Source organism: Macaca thibetana, chromosome 7 (assembly GCF_024542745.1).
Source record: "Macaca thibetana thibetana isolate TM-01 chromosome 7, ASM2454274v1, whole genome shotgun sequence".
NCBI classification, from domain to species: Eukaryota; Metazoa; Chordata; class Mammalia; order Primates; family Cercopithecidae; genus Macaca; species Macaca thibetana.
In genome coordinates, this window is record NC_065584.1 from 52,837,843 (window position 1) to 52,861,216 (window position 23,374).

At 44.6% G+C, this 23,374-nt stretch overlaps 1 protein-coding gene and 1 pseudogene across 3 annotated transcripts in view; both read left to right on the forward strand.

The window, feature by feature from the left end:
- The first annotated feature begins 480 nt into the window (after positions 1 to 480).
- Positions 481 to 23,374, forward strand: part of GCH1 (GTP cyclohydrolase 1) — a 52,330-nt gene continuing 29,436 nt past the window's right edge. For all 3 annotated transcript variants that reach the window (XM_050798267.1, XM_050798268.1, XM_050798269.1), the window contains exon 1: positions 481 to 1,044. In XM_050798267.1, coding sequence (XP_050654224.1) covers positions 702 to 1,044 — 343 coding nt within the window. In that variant the 5' untranslated portion in view covers positions 481 to 701. The remainder of the gene's footprint in view (positions 1,045 to 23,374) is intronic.
- On the forward strand, positions 16,769 to 22,239 carry LOC126959343 (farnesyl pyrophosphate synthase-like; annotated as a pseudogene).

The window sequence follows — 23,374 nt, forward strand, 5'->3', positions numbered from 1 at the left end:
CCCGACAGCGGTGCCACCTGGCCTCTAGGTGGCAGGTGCGTTTTTAACTAAACCCAAGAGTCTAAAGTCACATTATTCTCTTGCCTTGAAAGCTTAAGAGCTGGTTCCTAATCGGTGGCTAAACTCGGTCTCTCTCCAGGCAAGGCCACCTGTTTGCTGATCTTCCACCGGGAGAGGGGACCGGAGCCCTTCAATGCAGCGCCCTCTTGGCCTGAAAGGGGGCGACCAGGCGCCCAGACAGTCTCTCCCACCGAGGTCCCAGCTCCTGGGCGCCTGCCTCTTTTCGGATTCGGCTCATTCCGCAATAAGCGGAGGGGTCCCGCCGGTTCCTAGGGGCCGGCGCCCTTTTCCTTCCTTCCCTGCGCTTCCGAACCCCTCTGGGCCTCTCCAGAGCCGCGACCTAGGCTGGGGACCCCAGGGGCGGGCGGCCGAGGGGCGGGGCGAGCGCCATGACGCGAGGCGGCGCCGGCCAATGGGAGCGCCTCGCGGCGCCGGCCGAGTCGCCGGGCCATAAAAGGGAGGTGAGGCCCGGCTTTCCAGCCTGTGGCTGCCCCCGGCTCGGAGTGTGACCTAAACAGGTCGCGTACCTTCCTCAGGTGACTCCGGCCACAGCCCATTGTCCGCGGCCACCGGCAGAGTTTAGTCGCAGACCTCGAAGCGCCCCGGGGTACTTCCCGAACGGCAGCGGCTGCGGCGGGTCCATGGAGAAGGGCCCTGTGCGGGTCCCGGCGGAGAAGCCGCGGGGCGCCAGGTGCAGCAATGGGTTCTCCGAGCGGGATCCGCCGCGGCCCGGGCCCAGCAGGCCGGCGGAGAAGACCCCGCGGCCCGAGGCCAAGAGCGCGCAGCCCGCGGACGGCTGGAAGGGCGAGCGACCCCGCAGCGAGGAGGATAACGAGCTGAACCTCCCCAACCTGGCAGCCGCCTACTCGTCCATCCTGAGCTCGCTGGGCGAGAACCCCCAGCGGCAAGGGCTGCTCAAGACGCCCTGGAGGGCGGCCTCGGCCATGCAATTCTTCACCAAGGGCTACCAGGAGACAATCTCAGGTCAGTGCGCCCGCGGGCTGCTCTGGGGTGCGGGCGGCGGGGGCGGTGCTTGCAGGAAACGCGCGCCGGCTCCAGGAAGTTTCCGGAGTTGCCTCACTCTTGGCGCAGGGAGCCGGGCGCTGTCACCTCCGAACCCGCCCTAACCCGCTGCCCTGCTGAGGCCCTGCGTGGGGCACAGTCGGGGCGCCCTGGGTGGCAGCGACCTCTCAGCCCCAGGATTCGCTGCAGCCGCCTTTCAGGGGCCCTTCCCGCTTCCAGCGCGCAGCACTCCTAGAGCGCCCCGGGTGGGCGTGGACGGGAGCCTGGAGCCCTCTCGCCTGAGCGCCCAGCGCGGGATTCTCGGGCCACCTGCGGTTCCAAACTTGCCCACGATAAGGATCAGCTGAGCACTTGCTGGGGCGACGGCTTCCTGGGTAGTTCCTTCTTGAGATCCCATTGTCGGGTGTATATCTGGATTGAAGCCTTGGCGCGATCCTTCCCCGCAGCCTCGGGGACCTCCACTCTCACTGATTTGCCAGGGGATCGGAGTCTTAGAGTTGTACTTTTGTCCACCTCAAGTTTACTCCAGTTCAGGACATTTACAAAATTCGGCACAATTTTGGGCACGGGCTTCCCCGGAGTTTGAGGTGTGAGATTGATTGGGTGAGTTGGCTGCTGAAATCTCTTTCCTCCCCCCACCCCCAACCGCGCAAAAAGCAGTGAAGCTACTCCGGGTTCGGAGGGCTCCCTGGGTTCCAGGACTCAGTCTCATCCCCGCACCCTCCCACCCTAAAATAAAGCCGGGTTGACCCGGTGCTGTTAGCATCTGAGGCGTGTCGGCTTTTCACCCAGAGGGTGGGGATGCAATCAGTGTGGGTAGGATGCAAGGTGGGGTGATGGAGAGTGGAAAATGGGGACTTTGCTGCCTGTTGGCTGGAGAAGCAGTGTTGGTCTATATTTAAAACAAATAAAGCTTCTGGCTTCTACAGCTGGGACCAAAGACATTATTTTCCAGTCTACACCTTCCGTGTATCTTGGTGACATTTAGTTCTTTGGCCTAAGAAGCATTCTGCTGTTCACTGTTTTCTGAAATAAAAACAGTGCGCTGGAAAGGCAATCTCCCTGCCCCAGTTATTTCTCTGAAGGAGTGTGGAGCGATTCCACCCAATAGACCCTGGGAAAAAGAAAGTTATTTTTTGCCCAGTCTTCCACACCCCAAAGGAAGGGTGGGAAATCAGAAGGCGAAAGAGGCGGGGCCCCAAAAGGAAATGATGCTGCACTCTAAAACCGGGAATGACTTCCAGTTCTGTGTCCAAGTTCACTTTTTTTTACCCCTCGATTGCAAAAGTTTGGAATCTCAGAAGCAGTTTCAAAATGCAAAGACTGAAGAATAAACTTTCAGTTTTCTGTGGGTTCAGCTCTTTGGAGGTCTAGGGCTTTAAATGTGTGTGTGTGATATTCCACAATGTAATGAAATGTCTTAAGGCCTTGCTCATTTTACCCCTTGCAGACGCAGAAAGTGGTTTACTCCACAGCATCGGCCAGGCTTTGGGAACCCTCCCCTAAGAGACTTCATAGGACAGTGTTCTGTAATCTAGCATGGATCTAATTACCCAAAGAGAGAGGGATTTCTGACCCTGAGATAGGTCACAGAATTACCTAAAGTGACTCACAGATTTACTTGAGAAATGGTTAGCAGAAATATCTCATGAGTGAAGGTTCATCTAAAGAGGATTAATGACTGCAAAGAACACATCATTCCACATTAGAAAACTGTTCTGGTTGACCGAGCTCGGTGCTCACGCCTGTAATCCCAGCACTTTGGGAAGCCGAGGTGGGCGGATCACCTGAGGTCAGGAGTTCAAGACCAGCCAGGCCAACATGGCAAAATCCCGTCTCTACTAAAAATTCAAAAAAATTAGCTGGGCGTGGTGGCAGGCGCCTGTAATCCTAGCTACTTGGGAGGCTGAGGCAGGAGAATCACTTGAACCTAGGAGGAGGAGGTTGCAGTGAGCCGAGATTGCACCACTGCACTCCAGCCTGGGCAACAGAGGGAGACTCTGTCTCAAAAAAACCAAAAAAAAACACCTGTTCTGGTCAAGTGTTAGTGTTTAAAAAGTCCATGGGCCTGGCGTGGTGGCTCATACCTGTAATCCCAGCACTTTGAGAGGCCAAGGTGGACAGATCACCTGAGGTCAGGAGTTCAAGACCAGCCTGGCCAACATGGGAAAACCCAATCTCTACTAAAAATACAAAAATTAGTTGGGCATGGTGCCAGGTCCCTGTAATCCCAGCTGCTCAGGAATTTGAGGCAGGAGAATCATTTGAACCCGGGAGGCGGAGGTTGCAGTGAGCCAAGATCGCACCATTGCACTCCAGCCTGAGCAACAAGAGCAAAACTCCATTTCAAAAAAAAAGTCCATGGATGTAGAGACAGAAAGCAGATTAGTAGTTGTCAGGGACTGGCGAGAAGAGGGAGATGGGTAGTGACTGTTTAACGAGTATGGAGCTTCCTTTGGAGCTTCCTTTTGGAGTCATGAAAATGTTCTGGAACTAGAGAGTGGTGATAGTTGCACAACATTGTGAATGCCACTGTATTGTAACTTCAAGATGGCTAAAAATGACCAATTTTATGTATATTTTACCACAATATAAAGACAGGTTTTGTAGCGTGCCTTTTGTCCCAGCTACTAGGGAGGCTGAGGCAGGAGGATAGTTGTTGCTCAGGAGAACAGCCTGGGCAACATGGGGAGACTCTGTCTCAGAAAAAAAAAAGTCCATGGAGAGGACCATTTAAGATTATTATTATTTTTTTTTATTTTCATGTTTTTGAGACAGGGTTTGGCTCTGCTGCTCAGGCTGGAGTGCAGTGGCGCAATCTCGGCTCCCTGCAGTCTCAGCCTGGTGGACTCAAGTGATCCTCCCACCTTGGCCTCCTGAGTAGCTGAGACTACAGGCTTGTGCCACCATCCCTGGCTAATTTTTGTATTTTTGGTAGAGATGGGTTTTTGCCATGTTGCCCAGGCTGGTCTCGAACTCCTGAGCTCAAGGGATCTGCCTGCCTTGGCCTCCCAGTGTTAGGATTGCAGGTATGAGCCACCATGCCCGGCCCATTTAAGATTATTATAAGCCATTAATTGAGTATAATCATGCATTACATCATGATGTTTCATTCAATGATGGGCCACATGTATGAAGGTGGTTTATAAGATTACAATGGAACTGAAAAATTCCCATTGTCTAGTGATGTCTTGGTGATCCTGACCTGTGTAGGACTAGACTAATGTGTTTATTTGTGTCTTAGTTTTTTCCTCTCCTCTCCCCCATGTCTTAGTTTTTAACAAAATTTAAAAATTAAGAAAATTGGGCCAGGTGTGATGGCTCACACCTGTAATCCCAGCGCTTTGGGAGGCTGAGGTGGGCGGATTACTTGAGGTCAGGAGTTAGAGACCAGCCTGGCCAACATGTTGAAACCCCATCTCTACTAAATATATAAAAATTAGCTGGACATGGTGGCGTATACCTGTAGTCACAGCTACTTGAGGCTGGAGAATCACTTGAACCCAGAAGGTGGAGGTTGCAGTGAGCTGAGATTGCCCCACTGCACTGAAGCCTCAGTAAAAAGAAAAAAATTAAGAAAATTAAAAATAGAAAAAGGTATAGAACAAGGATATAAAATATTTTTGCACAGCTGTGCGATGTGTTTTTGTTTTAAGCTGTTATTACAAAAGAGTCAAAGTTTTTTTTTTTTTTTTTTTTTTTTTTTTTTTTTTGAGACGGAGTCTTGCTTTGCCGCCCAGGCTGGGGTGCAGTGGCCGGATCTCAGCTCACTGCAAGCTCCGCCTCCCAGGTTTACGCCATTCTCCTGCCTCAGCCTCCCGAGTAGCTGGGACTACAGGCGCCCGCCACCTCACCCGGCTACTTTTTTGTATTTTTTATTAGAGACGGGGTTTCACCGTGTTAGCCAGGATGGTCTCGATCTCCTGACCTCGTGATCCGCCCGTCTCGGCCTCCCAAAGTGCTGGGATTACAGGCTTGAGCCACCGCGCCCGGCCAAGAGTCAAAGTTTTAAGTACATTAAGCTGAAATTATTGAAGACAGAAAGTATGTTTAGCGTTGCCCAAATGTACAGTGTTTATAAAGTTTACAGCAGTGTACAGTAATGTCCTAGGCCTTCACATTCACTTACCATGCATTCCTGACTCACCCAGAGCAACTTCCAGTTCTGCAAGCTCCTTTCATCGTAAGTGCCCTACACAGACATACCATCTTAAGTCTTTTCTACTGTATTTTTACTGTACCTTTTCTATGTTTAGATGTCTTTCTAAAATTATTATTATTTGTATTTTAAAAATAGAGGCAGAGTCTAACTGTTTTGCCCAGGCTGGACTCGAACTCCCGGGCTCAAGTGATCCTCCCCTCTCCTCTCCTCATCTCCCAAAGTGCTGGGATTACAGGCGTGAGCTATCCCACCTGGCCTAGATCTCTTTAAATACGCAAATACCAGTGTGTTACAGTTGTCTGCAGCATTCATTACAGTAACATGCTGTACAGGTTTGTAGCCTAGGAATAATAGGCTATACCATGTAGCCTAGGTGTGTAGTAGGCGATCCCATCTATGTTTGTGTAAGCACTCTCTTCCTTCAATGTTTGTGATATGAAACTGCATTTTTCAAGTGTTTCTCAGAATGTATTCCCATTTATTAAGCAATGCATGACCATACTTTTTAATGGGTTAAAAGTTTTACGTGGATGGTCTTGGTTAATTTTCCAATTTTCAAGTAAACGTTTCTCTTATCCCTATGACAAGGCAACTGAGGCAGAGAGTTTGGCACAAGGCAGTAGAGCTGGTATTTGAATCCAGAGGGTCTGATGCAGAACTCGTAGCCACTTGCTTATAGTGCTACACAAAGAACTGAATCAGTGTACCTTTTCTATGTATTTCAAACTGTGAATTGGGTTAACAGCATTAAAAAAAAAGTGGAGTAGCCGGGTGCGGTGGCTCACGCCTGTAATCCCAGCACTTTGGGAGGCTGCGGTGGGAGGCCGAAATCGGGAGTTCGAGACCAGCCTGACCAACATGGAGAAACCCTGTCTCTACTAAAAATACAAAAATTAGCTGGGCGTGGTGGTGCATGCCTGTAATCCCAGCTACTTGGGAGGCTGAGGCAGGAGAATCGCTTGAAACCAAGAGGCAGAAATTGCAGTGAGCCAAGATTGCGCCATTGCACTCCAGCCTGGGCAATGAGCAAAACTCATTCTCAAAATAAATAAATAAATAAATAAATAAATAAAGTGGAGTAGAGGTTGAGCACAGTGGCTCAAGCCTATAATCCCAGCACTTTGGGAGGCTGAGGCAGGCAAATCACAAGGTCAAGAGATCGAGACCATCCTGGCCAACATGGTGAAACCCCGTCTCTACTAAAAATACAAACATTAGCTGGGTGTGGTGGTGCGTTCCTGTAGTCCCAGCTACTTGGGAGGCTGAGGCAGGAGAATCATTTGAACCCAGGAGGTGGAGGTTGCAGTGAGCCGAGATTGTGCCACTGCACTCTAGCCTGAGCGACAGAGCAAGACGCCATCTCAACAAGAAGAAGAAGACCAACAATAAAAAGAAAGTAGAATGGATAAGATCAGTGTATCATATATAGTAAGGATGTTTTGATAAACTTCTATGTAGGTTTTATAGGTATAATTGTGTGTGTGTGCACTGGCTCCAGATGTAAAATGCATTTCTGTAGGTTGTAGTCAAAAGTTTGAAAGCCTGTATCTAGGGGATCTAAGGATTTAATATTTATTTTTTTTAAAGAGATACATAATTAAAGAGAAGACAGAGTAGTGAGAACAAGGATGATGCTGAACTTAAAGAAATGAATCTGAAATGTGGTGGTCTGGGTCTTGGACCAACCTGGATGGCAGGGAGAAGGAATGATACTGGTGGGAGATAGGAGTGAGTGGGAACCCACGTCTTTAGGTCCATAAACAATTCTACACAATCCCTTTTATTTCTTTAGAGAGTGTGAGTCAAGTGGCCACTATATATTGTTTTTGGATAGGAACATACTTCTCTGAAGGTTACTTTTCTGTGCTTGTAAACAAGATACAAGACTTTTTATCTTTTATGTATCTGTATTCTGTATTTTTAACTCCTGGTTAGTAATGTTGACTTAAGTGTTGTAAAATTTAGAATAAGTTGGCATTTTACATTCTTCAAAATCCTGTTTTCCCCCCAGTTCCTCTTGTGTGGATTGATCCAAACTCCTGGCGTTCTGGGAAATTTGTTCAGTTTTCCCTACATTGCAGCATCTCTCCATGACTGTCTCCTTTTGTACCTTTTCCCTACTTTCCAGTGTGTACCTTACCATGGGAACATCTGTGGTCATCTGTGACAGGGTTATACAGATTTCCTAGTACTGTTCACTACTGGACTGTAGTTCATGGGCTAGGAAGGAGGGCTGGAGGAGATGCTATCATCTCTCCCAGGAGCTGGCTGTCCTTTGAATCTACATCACAAGCTGATCCTTGGACCAGCTCAGACCAGCTCATCTTGATCTATTTCTGTCCCATTTCAGTTTAGCTATATCCTAGTTCTCTTAAATATTCCAGGTTTTATCTTGGTGAGTTCTCCTTTGTATATAAGGTACCTTTCCTGAGTTTCCACTATTCTTTTATTCAGAACCTACACTTAGTTAAATTGGAGAGTCTGCTATTCTCTGAGGGCCTCGATCTTCATGCCCCTGTAACTGACCCTTCCAGGTATACATGGGAACAGCCTTTCAGACAGCATTGTCTACTAAGGATTAAATGGGTATAAATTGTTCCATCAGTTGTTTTTTATGAGTTTATGGGAATATGCAAGATTCTTGACTCTCACATTTCTAGTTAAAGTAGGTTTTATCTTGTCTGCCAAGACAGTTTTCATAAATCATGTTAACAGTTCAAAATTTTGGGAAGCATGCATATAATCCAGCGTGAGGAGATGGCATTGGAGGTGGCTGACTGCTTCCCTGTGAGGGCTGAGGAAGCACAGACACTGACAGTGAGTCATATCCCCACCTCAGCCATTTTCACTGGAAGATTATGTCTATTTGCTAAAGATAATGGGAAGCAATTAGATACTTTGTTTATACAAAAATGCATCTTAGACACTTCATACTGAAATGTGGTAGCAGTCACAAAAGGTTTTTCTTAAACCTCTCTGATTTATTAAATTAGACTGCTTTGGTGAACTAAGAATTTTAACAACTTTTAAGATGTGACAGGGAACAAAAACGTAAATTATTTACTATTCTCCCCTGTATCATGAGTGAAAGGTGAGTTTGTGTCCTAAGTTTTAAAGTATGTTACAGAAATGTTCATTGGATTAAGAGGTACTATTTTAGATGTGTAGCTCATTCAAATTTTGATCCATTAATAATTTTTGTGTTTGGTTTGTTAATGAACACTTATATAGGACTTAGTTGTGTTCATTGCCAGAAAGAGCACTGTGAATAAAGAAGAAAAAAATAACAAGGCACTCGACATATTATATAATTGGAATTTTGGACATGTCTAAGTGGAATAAAACAGTTAGGAAGTTACTGAGAAGGGGAGAAAAGCCAATCCTAATGGTTTCTTTTAAAATGGATTATCTATAAACAATTTTTCTGACATGGGAGGAAAAATCAATATACATAACTTCACTATAGCAAGCAAAGCCATCAGGTTGGTACTTGCACTAGATTTCCAGGGCTGTATCACACAGTATCACAAACTAGGTGGGTTAAATGACAGAAATAAACAGTCTCATGGTTCTAGAGACTAAAGTTCCAAAATCAAGGGGTCAGCAGAACCATACTCACTCCAGAACCTGTAGTGGGGAAGGCTGTCCTTGCCTCTTCCCAGCTTCTGGTGGTGGCTGTCAGTTGATTGTGTTCCTTGGTTTGAGCTGTGTCACTCCGATTGCTGCCTCTGTCAGTGTCCACATTTTTGTTTTGTCTTATAAGGATGTCAGTCATATGAGGGAGGGTCCGCTTTACTCCAGTATGCCTGTGTTAGTTTAGCTGATTACATCTGCAACAACCCCATTTCCAAATAAAGTCATATGCTAAGATACCTGGGGTTTAGGACTTCAACATATCTTTTTTGGCAGATGGCACGATTCAACTTGTATTAGTACTAAATACTATTATTTAAAAAATTACTAGGAATTTTACTATAATTTCATTGAACATCAAGTACCAGACACTTCACTGAACGCTGGGAATGCAGGATAAGCAAAACCAGGTATAGTTCCTGCCTTCATGGAACTTACAGTGTAGCAGATAGAATCACATGAAATAGAAATGTGTTGTGAGATTGAGAAATGTGATGATAAACAAAAACACAGCTCAGTGAGAGCACTTGGCATAGGAACTTGACCAATGCCGGGAGATGGGAGCATGAATGGGTGAAGCGATGCTTGAGCCGATTGATGTCTGAGTAACAAATACTGCTGATTGCTTACTTTGTGCTAAACAGTGAGTTTTTACATGTGTTACCTCATTTGATCTTCACAGTAGCATGATGGGGTAGGCAATATTATTCCCATTTTATACGTAAGGAAATTGGGGCACAGAGAGAACTTTCCCAAGACTGTATCTTGAAAGTGGCAGAGCTCAGAGGATGATATAGAATGAGAATCATTGTAATCTCTGACAGTCGATTTAATTTTGATATAATATTTTACTAATTTATTTGAATCCTTTCTCCCTTCTTCCCCACCTATCCCCGCTTTTGTATTTTCTCTGCTGTTTGCTTTGTCCACCTCTAGAAACCCTTCTATGCCTGGGCATTCCCCACCTGACTCATTTGCCAGTGATTTCTACGTGGGGGACTGTAATTTCAGTCTAGTATTTGGTTGAGTAGACTGCAGCGTTAAAACTTACCAGGAGAGGGCAACTGTCTAATCATTGGATCCCAGATTATGAATCCTGGATTATGTGAACAATTCTCAGTTCCAGGTTATGCAAACAAATATGTTCCCTATGGTTATAAATTAGCTAGAGTCTATAGTAATTAGATTGGGAGATAATTTGTGTTGGGTTATGCAAAGAGTATCTGAACCAAGTTAAATCTGTTATACTCAAGGCCAAGAGGACATTCATTTACTAGAATTTTATTCTATTGGAGCCCATTAGTAGCAATATTGATTTATTTGGAGACAGGGTCTTGCTCTGTCACCCAGGCTGGAGTGCAGTGGCATGATCTCAGCTCACTGAAACTTCCGCCTCCCAGGTTCAAGCAATTCCCCTGCCTCAGCCTCAGTAGCTGAGATTACAGGTGCCCACCACCATGCCTGGCTAATTTTTGTATTTTTAGCAGAGACAGAGTTTCACCATGTTAGCCAGGCTTGTCTCGAAGTCCTGCCTGACCTCAAGTGATTGGCCTGCCTCTACCTCCTAGGGTGCTGGGATTACAGGCATGAGCCACTGCACCTGGCCGGAAACATACAGTATTTGTCCTTCATGTCTGGCTTATTTTACTTTGCAAAATGTCTTCATCCACATTAAAAACATCAATTCTTTTTTTTTTTTTTTTTTGAGATAGAGTCTTGCTCTTCCACCCAGACTGGGGTGAAGTGGCACGATATCAGCTCACTGCAACCTCCGTCCCCTGGGTTCAAGTGATTCTCCTGCCTCAGCCTCCTGAGTAGCTGGGATTACAGGTGCCCACCACCATGCCTGGCTAATTTTTGTGTTTTTAGTAGAGACTGGGTTTCACCATGTTGGCCAGGCTGGTCTTGAACTCCTGACTTCAGGTGATTCGCCCGTCTCTGCCTCCCGAAGTGTTGCGATTACAGGTGTGAGCCACCGCGTCAGTAACTCATTCTGTACAATGTTGTATATTCTCAACACATATAATATTTTAATTTCCTTATTTCAAGAAATCCTTAGAATTGAAGATACAGTAGTCCCTCTTATCCTTGGGGATCTGTTCCAAGACCCCCAGTGGATGCCTGAAACTAAGGATAGTATCAAACCGGATTGCCATCATTCAGAGTAAATTTCTGTTTGTGTCTTCTACCCACAAATTTCATATCTTTTGCATCTTAACTAAACACTCACCATGCACTGCGGCCATAGCTTTTGCAGTTTGAAGTATAACAACAATACTAGCATGAATTTTTTTTTCCCTCCTTCACAGTTTCACAGATAGAAGATTTGTTCTTAATATACGTATAGTAACCTCAGCATAATGATTTTGTTCATTAATAAACTGAGAACTTTAATTTTTTTCACTTGAAGGAAACATGGCTTCTCTTTGGCATACCTGAATTGCCAGCATCACTACTCTTGTGGTTTGGGGCCATTGTTAAGTAAAATAAGGGTTACTTGAAAACAAGCACTGCAAAACTGAAGGTTGATTTGATCACTGAGATGGATACTAAGTGACTATCAGGTAGATAGCATAGACAATGTGGATGCGCTGGACAAAGGATTAATTCATGTTCTGGGCAGAGGGGCTGGAGATTTCATCACAATACTCAGAGTAGTGTGCGTTTAAAAACTTATGAATTGTTGGCTGGATGTGGTGGCTCACGCCTGCAGTTCCAGCACTTTGGGAGGCCAAGGCAGGCCACTAACTTGAGCTCAGGAGTTGGAGACCAGTCTGACCAACATGGCCAAACCTCATCTCTACAAAATATACAAAAATTAAGCGGGCATGGTGGCACGTGCCTGTAATCCCGGGTACTTGGGAGGCTGAGGCACGAGAATCACTTGAACCCGGGGAGACGGAGGTTGCAGTGAACTGAGATTGCACCACTGCATTCCAGCCTGGGTGACAGAGCGAGACTCTATTTAAAAAAAAAAAAGAAGTGCCGGGCATGATGGCTCATGCCTGTAATCCCAGCACTTTGGGAGGCCAAGGCAGGCATATCATTTGAGGTCAGGAGTTCGAGACCAGGCTGGCCAACATGGCGAAACCCCCATCTCTACTAAAAATACAAAAAAATTTGCTGGGCATGGTGGCACACACCTGTAATTCCAGCTACTAGGGAGGCTGAGGTAGGAGAAACACTCGAACTTGGGAGACAGAGGTTGCAGTGAACCGAGATCGTGCTGCTACACTCCAGCCTGGATGACAGAGTGGGACTCTGTCTCAAAAAGAAAACAAAAACAAACAAAAAACCTTATGAATTGTCTATTTCTGGAATTTTTCATTTAATATTTTCAGACCATGTTTGACCAAGGGTAACTGAAACTGTGAAAAGTGGAACTGTAGATGGTCTCTATGAGTGGTCACTGTTAAAGGGGAAACAAAGATGATTGGCCTGATCTTTGCCTTCAAGGAGTAAAGGGGTTCTGTGTAGTCAGAGGGAAGATGGGTGCTTCTGGTAGAGAGACAAGAAAGTCCAGATGTTATGGAGAAAGTAGCTTTTGAGTTGAACTTAGGAAGAAATTCATTTTGAGTTTTTTTGGGTTGTTTGTTTTTTGCAGAACGTGCCCATGCTGGTTTAGAGATTATGGTCTCAGTGTTTTCCAGTAAAAGGAATACACTAACATTCATAGTTATCTGTACCAGAGTTAAAATTCAATGGAGTTTTCAAGGCAATTAGATTTATTTTAAACTTTTAAAAGATCAATATTAATGGTATTAGGGCCAGCTCCTTCATCTGATATCTTTAAAGTTCATTCTGGCCTTAATCAACCCTTCTAATGAATTTTAACCTGACACATATTGTTACTTCGTCTAGTCTTTATAACCTGGTTATTTGTTTTATCTGCAATTATTCCTTCTCGTGAATCCCCTTGGCTACTCATGCTCACAAAGTCCTGACCTGTGTACCACCTGAATATTTCTGTGTACCACCTGAGTTGGTCATCTTTCACTTACATTACAATAACCTCTTACCTGGCCACCTTGCCTCCTTGCTTGTCCTGCTCCGATCCATTCATGCCAAAGTGATTTTTCTAAAATCGAATAAATTTTCTGCTTGCAAAAACACTTGGCTGATTTTCTGTTGTCTTTTCTCACCATTGCTGTAAGGTTTTGTTGTGTTGTAGCCTCCTGCTACATTTTTTGGCATTTTTTTCTTATCTTCCATTGCATTTCCTCACATGGGGCAGTTTAGTATTGTAGTTTAGTGCACAGTTAATCTGAGAAACCGCTCTGTCTCATTTCCTTACTGGAGCTGGAGACCCAGGTGAAGGTCCTGAGGTTTGTTCTTTTGCAATGTTTGGTCTTTATTATCTCCCTCCTCTAATTTATTTTACTGTCCTTTTTATTTTTGGTTGGCAACCATGGGGAGGTGGCTGCTGCCTCTTGCTTATCAACAACTATTGCTTATGGAGATTTCTGTGAACAAGCAGCCAGGGTTAGGTGAGGAAATTGACCGTGACTGAGTTCTGGGTGAATTTTTCGAGGTCCGGTTGGTCCAAATGTTTGTGATGTGCAGTCCCAAGAGGCCATGACAATTCCTGTGAAGTGTGATGTGTTTTGTGTATCACACATTAGTTTTTATTTGTCCTAAGTAGGAATCAGAACTCAGTTCAATAGAGGCCATTGGCAAACATCCCAAACAAGGAATCTCTCACTAAAATAGCTTAAAATATAATTATACCTGTGTGGTCTAGGCATTTGTGGTACGGTGTTCATTAGCAGCGATGAAGGGCTGTGCATGCCTGGAGTTCAGACGAGAGGCTTTAACTCAGTGAGGATGGTGCTCCTCTCCTAGTTGACTTTAAGGGATAGCTGCTGTAGATCATACCCCTCTAACTGACCCCACTGTTTATCACATGGGCAGCCCTGGAGGTATGCCTTTCTGATGGCCCATCAAAAACAATCTGCCCTTCGGCTTCAAGGAGCAGTTTGCTGACAGCCTCCAGCTGTTAGTGCTATCAGGCTTTGCCTCCATGGAGGCCATACTTATCCCATGCTGCGTGTCCTTTCATTTTGGCATCATCTCTTTCTCCCCTTCTACCCCTTCTCCACCACAGTAAACAGCTTTTTGAGGGCTGGGGCTATTTACAACTGAAGTCGTTTATAAAAAGGAGATGCACATCTTTCAGCTTCATATTTAGCATGTTGGAAATTCTGTTCACTGATCTAATTCTGAAATCTCCTTGATATTTCTTAAACTAGTTTAGTAGAGGCCAGGCGCAGTGGCTCACGCCTGTAATCCCAGCACTTTGGGAGGCCAAGGAGGGCGGATCACGAGATCAGGAGATCGAGACCATTCTGTCTAACACGGTGAAACCCTGTCTCTACTAAAAATACCAAAAAAAAAAAAAAAAATTAGCTGGGCGTGGTGGCGGGCACCTGTAGTCCCAGCTACTCGGGAGACAGAGGCAGGAGAGCTGGCAGTGAGCAGAGATTGTGCCACTGCACTCCAGCCTGGGCGACAGAGTGAGACTCCGTCTCAGAAAAAAAAAAGGAAAACTAGTTTAGTATGTCAACAAAACTTTGTCCTGCTGTAATGGGAAGAACAGCTAGCCTGGGCTAGTCATAGCATCCACATCCATGCTAACTGGTTTATGAACTCAGGTAGGTGAGTCACTTGACTATTCTAGGTCTGGTCTGAAGGGGAGAGGCAGTAGGACTAGGAGTTAAATTGTCATGCCCAGGTCTCTGAGCATGGGTGGGCCTGTCAGAATTGTCATTGCTCATTCTGTTGACTTCCAGCAGCTGATAGGCAAGGCCCTAGGAAGCTCTTCAGCCTCCTTTCCTTGCTAGAGGTGCTGTTTTCCCTTGAAATGTTCAAGCCCTGCAAATCGTTTCTATAGTAACAGGTCTCTTTTTTCTTATGATGCAGATTTTTGAAAAGGTTTCGAATCTAAATGTTCTTGGGATCTGTGGTCTTCCTACCTGTATGTAGCTCCTTTGATTAGACAGAGCCTTTATTTAAATACTTTTTCCCTCAAGAATGTTGTTGCTTCTACCAAAAATACAAAATACCTGTCTACTAAAAATACAAAAAAAAAAAAAAAAAAAATTTAGCTGGGCATAGTAGTGGGCACCTGTAGTCCCAGCTACTCGGGTTAGTTTTACTAGTGCTTGAAGTTTTAGTTTATTATTAAAGCTTCATATAAACTAGAAAAGGAGTGGTTGGGTAGAATAGTAATACCAAAAAAACTAATATTGCCTGTTAGTATCATGTATTTGTAAACTTTAATTTTTTTATTATATAAAACCTTCAAACATAAAAGTAGTCAAAATTATATAGTGGACATCTATATACTTACCACCTAGATTGAAAACTAACATTCTGCCATATTGGTGTAGTTTATGCTTTTACTGATAGTAAATCAGAGACATGTATTTAGAGGTGAAATGTCACCCTAAAAAGTGTTCCTCTTAATGATTTACACCATCCTTAGTAAAATTAACTATTAATTCCTTCATATCATCTAATACCTAACATATATTCATATTTCCCCAGGTGTCTCAAATGTCTTTTACTAATGATTTTTTCCAACAAGGACCCACTAAGATTAATACGTTCGCATTTGATTATTATGTTTTAATCTGGAATAGCGCCTACTACCCCCACCCTTGCCACTGCTTTATCAGAGAGGTCAGTTGTCCTGTAAGATATTCCACCTTTGTGATTTGTATGATTTTTTGTTTGTTTTCATTTAACTTCTATATTTCTCATACTCCTGGTAACTGCAAGTCAGGTCTAAAGACCTCACTAAGTTCCTGGAAAACATTTTTAGCAGGAATGCTGTGTACTTCATGCACTGTCACAACTGGGAGGCATAAGTATTTGGATCTTGAAGATTTAAAGACTTCTAATTGGTTTTTTTCTTTTTCTTTTTCTTTCTTTTTTTTTTTTTTTTTTGAGATGGAGTCTCACTCTGTCACCCAGGCTGGAGTGCAGTGGCACAATCTGGGCTCACTGCAAGCTTCGCCTCCCAGGTTCACGCCATTCTCCTGCCTCAGTCTCCCAAGTAGCTGGGATTACAGGCGCCCGCCACCATGCCTGGCTAATTTTTTGTATTTTTTAGTAGAGATGGTGTTTCACCATGTTAGCCAGGATGGTCTCAATCTCCTGACCTCGTGATCCACCCGCCTCAGCCTCCCAGAGTGCTGGAATTACAGGCGTGAGCCACCGCGCCTGGCCCTAATTGGTTTTTAAAAGCACTGTTTCACTGGTTTTCTAGGATAAGCTTCTCTAGAGAAGTTCCTTTTTAAAAAATGCTTTATTAGTTTGAAGATTTAATGGGATTTTCCTTTCCCCTGAAATTCTTCCAGTTTGATTTCAAAAAGTAAAGGTCAGCATAGCATTAAATTTCTGAATTTTCCCTCATATAAGCCAAATAAATAGTTGGTGAAACAGTGTTTTGTGACCGATGTGCACCACCTTGGTTCTGGCAGTGTCTGGGCATTAGACCACTCTTTCTGATCTGCTCTTCTGGCTGACAGGTTTGGCCCTTTCCTCTCCTTCAACCCCTGTGTTTATAATGGATTTTACTTTTCTTTTAAAAAATCAGATTTGCTGTCTTTTGCTGTCGTCACCTCTGGGCTTTGTCACCACATGGCTGACTTCAACCTACAGTAACCCCTGATGCATGTTTCCTGAAGGGGAGCTCTCCTCTTCAGTCCACACTTCTAGTAGGTTGAGTTCAGCCCAAGATTAAGGCGCTCTGGTCTGGAGTCAGAAGATGGGTCAAAATCTAGCTCTCCCACCAGCTGGTTGGCTCTTCTTCAGCAGTCAGCTAGTGTTTCCAAATGATAGTATCCATGTCCTCATCTGTAAATTGGGGACAATAACAGTTTTTTGTTTTTTTTTAAAACGGAGTTTCACTCTGTCCCCCAGGCTGGAATGCAGTGGCGTGATCTTGGCTCACTGCAAGCTCTGCCTCCCAGGTTCACACCATTCCCCTGCCTCAGCCTCCCGAGTAGCTGGGACTACAGGCGCCTGCACCGCACCCAGCTACATTTTTGTATTTTTAGTAGAGACGGGGTTTCACCGTGTTAGCCAGGATGGTCTCAATCTCCTGACCTCGTGATCCACCGCCTCAGCCTCCCAAAGTACTGGGATTACAGGCGTAAGCTACAACGCCCGGCCTATAACTGGTTTTGACTAATGCAAGTTGTGGTAGGGCTTGAAAGAAATCACAAACTAAATGTAAAATTTAATTTGAAAAATGCTGTCCAAGCAGGAACTCACATCCAGTAACAAAAAGGATGGAGAACAGAAATCCAGATGTTTATGCCCAGGAAAAGCAGAATTTTATCGAGCACTTCTCCCAGATTGTCAGGGTGCTCACTGAGGATGAGTGAGGATGAGATGGGGCACCCAGAGACAGGAGATTCTATTACCTGGCTCAAAGAGATCCTGGAGTAGACTGCCACTGGAGACAAGCACCACTAGGGTTTGACGATGCTAGTAGCATTCCAGGAGCTGGCAGAACCCAGGAAACAGGATGCTGATAGTCTCCAGCAGGTCCTGCCTGGGCTATTTTGTGAACTGCTACAAGCTTGCCCTTTTTTTTTTTTTTTTTTAGATGGAGCCTTGCTCTGTCACCCAGGATGGAGTGCAGTGGCACTATCTCAGCTCATTGCAACTTCCACCTCCTGGGTTCAAGTGATTCTTGTGCCTCAGCCTCCTGAGTAGCCAGGACTACAGGCGCATTCCACCATACCCAGCTAAGTTTTGTATTTTTGGTAGCAATGGGGTTTCGCCACGTTGGCCAGGCTGACCTCGAACTCCTGACCTCAGGTGATCCCCCGCCTTGGTCTCCCAAAGTGCTGGGATTACAGGTGTGAGCCACCGCGTCTTGTGCTGCAAGCTTTCTTCCTGGTGGCAGATGACATAATGGATTCATCCCTCACCTGCTGGGGGTGGATGTGCTTGTATCAGAAGCCAGCTGTAGGTTTGGATGCCATCAATGATGCTATGCTTCCGGAAGCATGTATCTATCACCTGTTGAAGCTCTGTTGCTGAGAGCAGCCCCATTACCTGGACCTGATAAAGCACTTCCTGCAGAGTTCCTATTAGACAGAGATCAGGCAGACCCTGGACCTCATTACAGCCCCCCAGGGCAATGTGGATCTTGACTGATTCACTGAAAAGAGGTACAAATCTACTGTCAAGTATAAGACAGCTTTCTTCTACTTCAACCATCCTGAAGCTGCAGCCATGTCTATGGCAGGTGTCAATGAGGGGAAGGAACAGGCCAATGGAAGATCCTGCTGGAGTTGGGAGTTCTTTCAGATTCAGGATGATTACCTTGACCTTATTGGGGACCATACTGTCACCACTGGCAGAGTTTGTACTGACATCCAGGACAACAAATGACAATAAATGCAGCTGACTGGTGGTTTAGTGTCTACAATGGGCCACTCCGGAACAGCACCAGATCCTGCAGAAGAAATACAGGGAGGAGGCACTATATGAGGAGCTGGATCTGCTGGCCATGTTCTTGCAGTATGTGGAAGATGGTTAAAACCACCTTATGGGTCTCATCGAGCAGTGTGTTGCACCACTGCCCCCAGCCACCTTCCTGGGGCTAGTGTGCAAAATCTCTAAGCAACTGCAAGGCAGAGAGAGGAGGCTGTTGATAAATTAGTGTGTAATCTTTTTTTTTTTTTTTTTTTTTTTTTTTAAACAGAGTTTCACTCTCGTTGCCCAGGCTGGAGTGCAATGGCACAGTCTCAGCTCACTGCAATCTCTGCCTTCTGGGTTCAAGTGATTCTCCTGCCTCAGCCTCCCAAGTAGCTGGGATTACAGGTGCCTGCCACTATGCTTGGCTAATTTTTGTATTTTTAGTAGAGATGGGATTTCACCATGTTGGCCAGGCTGGTCTCGAATTCCTGACCTCAAATGATATGTCCACCTTGGCCTCCCAAAGTGCTGGGATTACAGGCGTGAGCCACTGCGCCTGGCCTACTGTGTAATCTTACAAAAAAAGAAAAAAAAGATAAAACGCTCTAAAACAGAAGGGAATCTGGTTTCTGTTCCACGCATAGACACACACAGGCTTTTTTCCTTTTGCTGTTTCCCACTTCCGTATCTTATGTGGTACTTCTCTTCCTTTCCCTTTCTAGGAAACTCTCCCTCCGCTTTTCCTCCTACTCAACCTTTAGGCCTGGGTAAAATTTTAATCTTCAATACAATCATATTGTTTTCTCTCAGCCCACAAGTTTTCCTTTATGTGAACTATCAGTTTTACAATTTAACCTGTAGTCATTCTCCAAATATTTTTACACCTACGCCTCTTATTTCTGCAGATCTCAAGTTGCTTGAAGTCATGGTTTGATAGATTTATTTTCAGCTCAGAACTATGAAAACTTTATTGTATTACCCTGGACATTGATTTCTAATGAGTTGGCTGTAGGATGCAACTGGTTTCTTAAGTGGGGGATATTTTTCTAGGATGTGGATACAACTTTCTGATGTGAGGTCCTCACAAATTTTTAAAATTTGCTCCAGCAAAAAGTAAAGGTGAGTCCTCTACCTGCTTCCTTCCTGCCTCACCTTCTTTAGGTGGAGTTGGCTCCAGTTTCCTTCTCGACTCTGCCTCCACCCTACCCCTGCCCCAGGCCTCATAGTGTTCCACAGGAATGACATGGTGACTATAGGGAGGGTTATAGTGAGGAACTGCCCACTCTTTGGCCTTGTAAACAGCAAATTTGGGCCAGCAGTGGGTCTGTTTTCTTTCTTTTCTTTTTAGTCGGAGTCTCAATCTGTTGCCCAGGCTAGAGTGCAGTGGCGCAATCTTGGCTCATTGCAAACTCCGCCTCTCGGGGTCAAGCAGTTCACCTGCCTCAGCCTACCAAGTAACTGGGATTACAGGCGTGGGCGCGCCAGCGCGCCTGGCTAATTTTTGTATTTTTAGTAGAGATGGGGTTTCACCATGTTGGCCAGGCTGGTCTCGAATTGCTGACCTCATGGTCCACCTGCCTTGGCCTCCCGAAGTGCTGGGATTACAGGTGTGAGCCACCACGCCCAGCCGGCAGTGGGTCTGTTTGCAACCCTCATGTACCCTCAGCTTTCAAGCCTGTGTGCTCCCACCCCAGCCAGTCATCAGAATCACTTAGATTTTAAAAAGGCTTATCCTGGGTCCATCCCTACACATAGTAAATCAGATTTTTCGTGGGTGGCTCGGGACACTGTATTTTCCAAAGTTCCTTATGATTGGCTGTATTTGGGAACTCCTGTTCTGAAGGATGATCCCTTATCTCTTCATCTGTCACTAATGATGGTGGCTTGCACATTCTGATGGTACTTACTTGGATGGGATTACAGATGGTTCCATAACATCCATCTGTATGAAATCTCATGGTACAAGTGAATGTAGGATGATAAGGGATGAGCCTATTAGAGGCTTTTGAAGCAAATGGATAGTTTAATCAGATTGGTGTGTTTTTTTCTTTAGAACTGCTGTGAACCAGACCTTGTTATCACCATCTGTTTTGTAAATTCCATTTTCAGTTTAACAGCTGGATTGTGAAAGATATACAAAATTATCCAGTTAAAAAACTAAATTTGGTAAGGGTGTGTGGTGTTTTTAAAAATGACTCCTTGAATACACTGTTTTGATTCCTTAGACAGTTTCTAAGGCTCTAATTTTGGTCTACCAGAAATATTCAGAGTAGTAAACTGAGATCAGAAAGGCAAGTTATTTAGCTTGGATAACTTTGAGAGTTAATAATGTACATGATTGGCAGCTTTCAGTTTTATCCAGGAATAAATCTAAACAGTTTAAAACAGGTACTTTCCCCTTACCTCAGTACAGAGAGGCCCTGGCCACTGCCATGCACATCTCAGATGCTGAGCAGTGAGGCAGAAGGGTAACTTGTAATTTGGCATCAATGTCCAATACCCTTGAGCTGTGCAAATCAGGAACCTGGGAGTCATGTTAAGCATCCTTTTAACTGAGGACACGGAAGCCCAGGTCACACAATCTGTGCAAAGCTTGCACTAGAACCTGGGTCTCTGGACTCTTATTCATTCCTTCTACTTTACCATTCTACCTCTTGAACCACTGTGCCTGCGGTTCCCCTAAGAGCCAATAAAGTAATTGCATCTGGGTGGAGACAGTATATGTGCTTTCACTTTCTCATTTCATTATTTCTACATCTTACCAATAAACTTCCATGAATATTACCATTGTAATGAGGAGCAAAATGTTAGTAAAGATAACTTTATATGTGAAAACTTGAACTCTTACCAAGAAACGTAGTGTTCGTGACAAGGCTGCCTGAGAGGATGAGAATAGCTCATCAGCACTGGGTTGGCTGAAGGAAACATGCATGTCAGTACTATTTTGAGGGCAGCTGAGAACATCTATTTCAATAGCTTTGGCTATATTTTAATAGCTAAGAGCAACATATGAATTTGTCTCTGCCAAAGATGAAGGGAGTGAAAATTTCCAAAATAACCAAACTTTTACTTTTTTTTTTTGCAATACATTAGATCTTCCCTGCTGACAAACCTACAGTTTATGAAATGAGTTTGTGGAGCGTATCAAAGCTGTGCGGCAGCTCTGCGCACTCCAGCAGATGGTGTGACTGGTTGTCTGTAGTCGTCTTAGTTTCCGCCATTGTGTCAGTCTGTGGAGTGTTTGGGTTCATGCTTATTTTGGCCAAGTTTTCCAAATTCTGTCTTGGTAAGTGCAAAAAGCTGTGAGTGTCGGAAGCTCTAACAAGAGGTGTACTCATGATGAAAGTGAAAGCAGAGAGAGCGATTTTTTTTTCTCTTTGAATTTGTTTTAACATTGCTCTTACTTGTAGAACAAATTTTTCAAACAGGTGGTAGAAAGCAAAACATCTTAATGCCATCTTCAGGGCAGAAGACTTTGTTTGAGGTGCAGGATGTGATCTAGGGAGGGTTTTGAAGGAGTTTGCAGCACTGTGTGAAACTGGCTGGGTCTTCCTGCGTGTTCCTCCTTGCCCTCCTCCTTTAGCCTCTCCATGCAAAGGTAACCTGTTTTTTAATGTTTGTTTCTTTTTTTTTTAATTTTTATTTTTACAGAAAAAAACAAAATGCCAGCGTGTGTATGAAGACCTTAATTTAAAAAAATGTATTTATTGGCCCGGGCATGGTGGCTCACGCCTGTAATCCCAACACTTTGAGAGGCTGAGGCGGGTGGATCACCTGAGGTTGGGAGTTCAAGACGAGCCTGACCAATATGGAGAAACCCTGTCTCTACTAAAAATACAAAAAATAGCCAGGCGTGGTGGCACATACCTGTAATCCCAGCTACTCGGGAGGCTGAGGCAGGGGAATCGCTTGAACCTGGGAGGTGGAGATTGTGGTGAGCTGAGATTGGAGTGTTGTACTCCATATATATATATATAATATATATATATATTATTAATGAAATGTCTCAAATATACAAGACTGTATGAAGAACCAGTTTAATCAGAATGCATTGGGTTTTGACAAATCTTAGTATTTTACTATAATTGCTTTTAAAAAATACAGATATAGTTTAAGCTTCCTAGTTATCACTTCCTGATCCAGTTATCATCTCACTACAGAGGTAACCACTATCCTGAATTTGGTCCCTTACTTTCTTTTTTTTTTTTGAGATGGAGTCTTGCTCTGTCGCCCAGGCTGGAGTGCAGTGGCGTGGTCTTGGCTCACTGCAACCTGCACCTCCTGGGTTCAAGTGATTCTCCTGTCTCAGCCTCCTGAATAGCTGGGATTGCTTTCATGCCGGTTTTTTTTTTTTTTTTTTTTTGAGACAGAGCCTCACTCTGTCACCCAGGCTGGAGTGCCATGGCGTAATCTTGGCTCACTGCAACCTCTGCCTCCCGGGTTCAAGCGATTCTCCCGCCTCAGCCTCCTGAGTACCTGGGATTACAGGTACGTGCCACCATGCCCTGCTAATGTTTGTAGTTTTAGTAGAGATGGGGTTTCATCATGTTGGCCAGGCTGGTCTTCTATTCCCGTCCTCCTCAACCTCCCAAAGTGCTAGGATTATAGGCGTGAGCCACCGATATCAGCCTCATGTCTATTTTTATACTTTAATTTTCTGTGTATGTTTACAAACAACATGTAACATTGTTTCTACTTAATTTAAATGGCTCATACTCTACATATTCTTCTGCTATATGCTTTTTACACTGAATATCCTTTCAAGGATTTATAAATGCAGCCCATATTTACTCACTTTCATTGCTAGGTCATATTTTATTGTGAGTTTACCCAAACTGTATAATTGTTCTTCTGATTCACACTTCTCTATTTTTGCTATTACCAACAAGACTGCAGTGATTTTATTTATTTATTTATTTATTTTTTGAGACAGGGACTTGCTCTGTTGCCCAGGCTGGAGCGCAGTGGTGTGATCTGAAGTCACTGCAACCTTTGCCTCCCGGTTCAAGTGATTCTCATGCCTCAGCCTCCCAAGTAGCTGGGACTATGGGTGTGTGC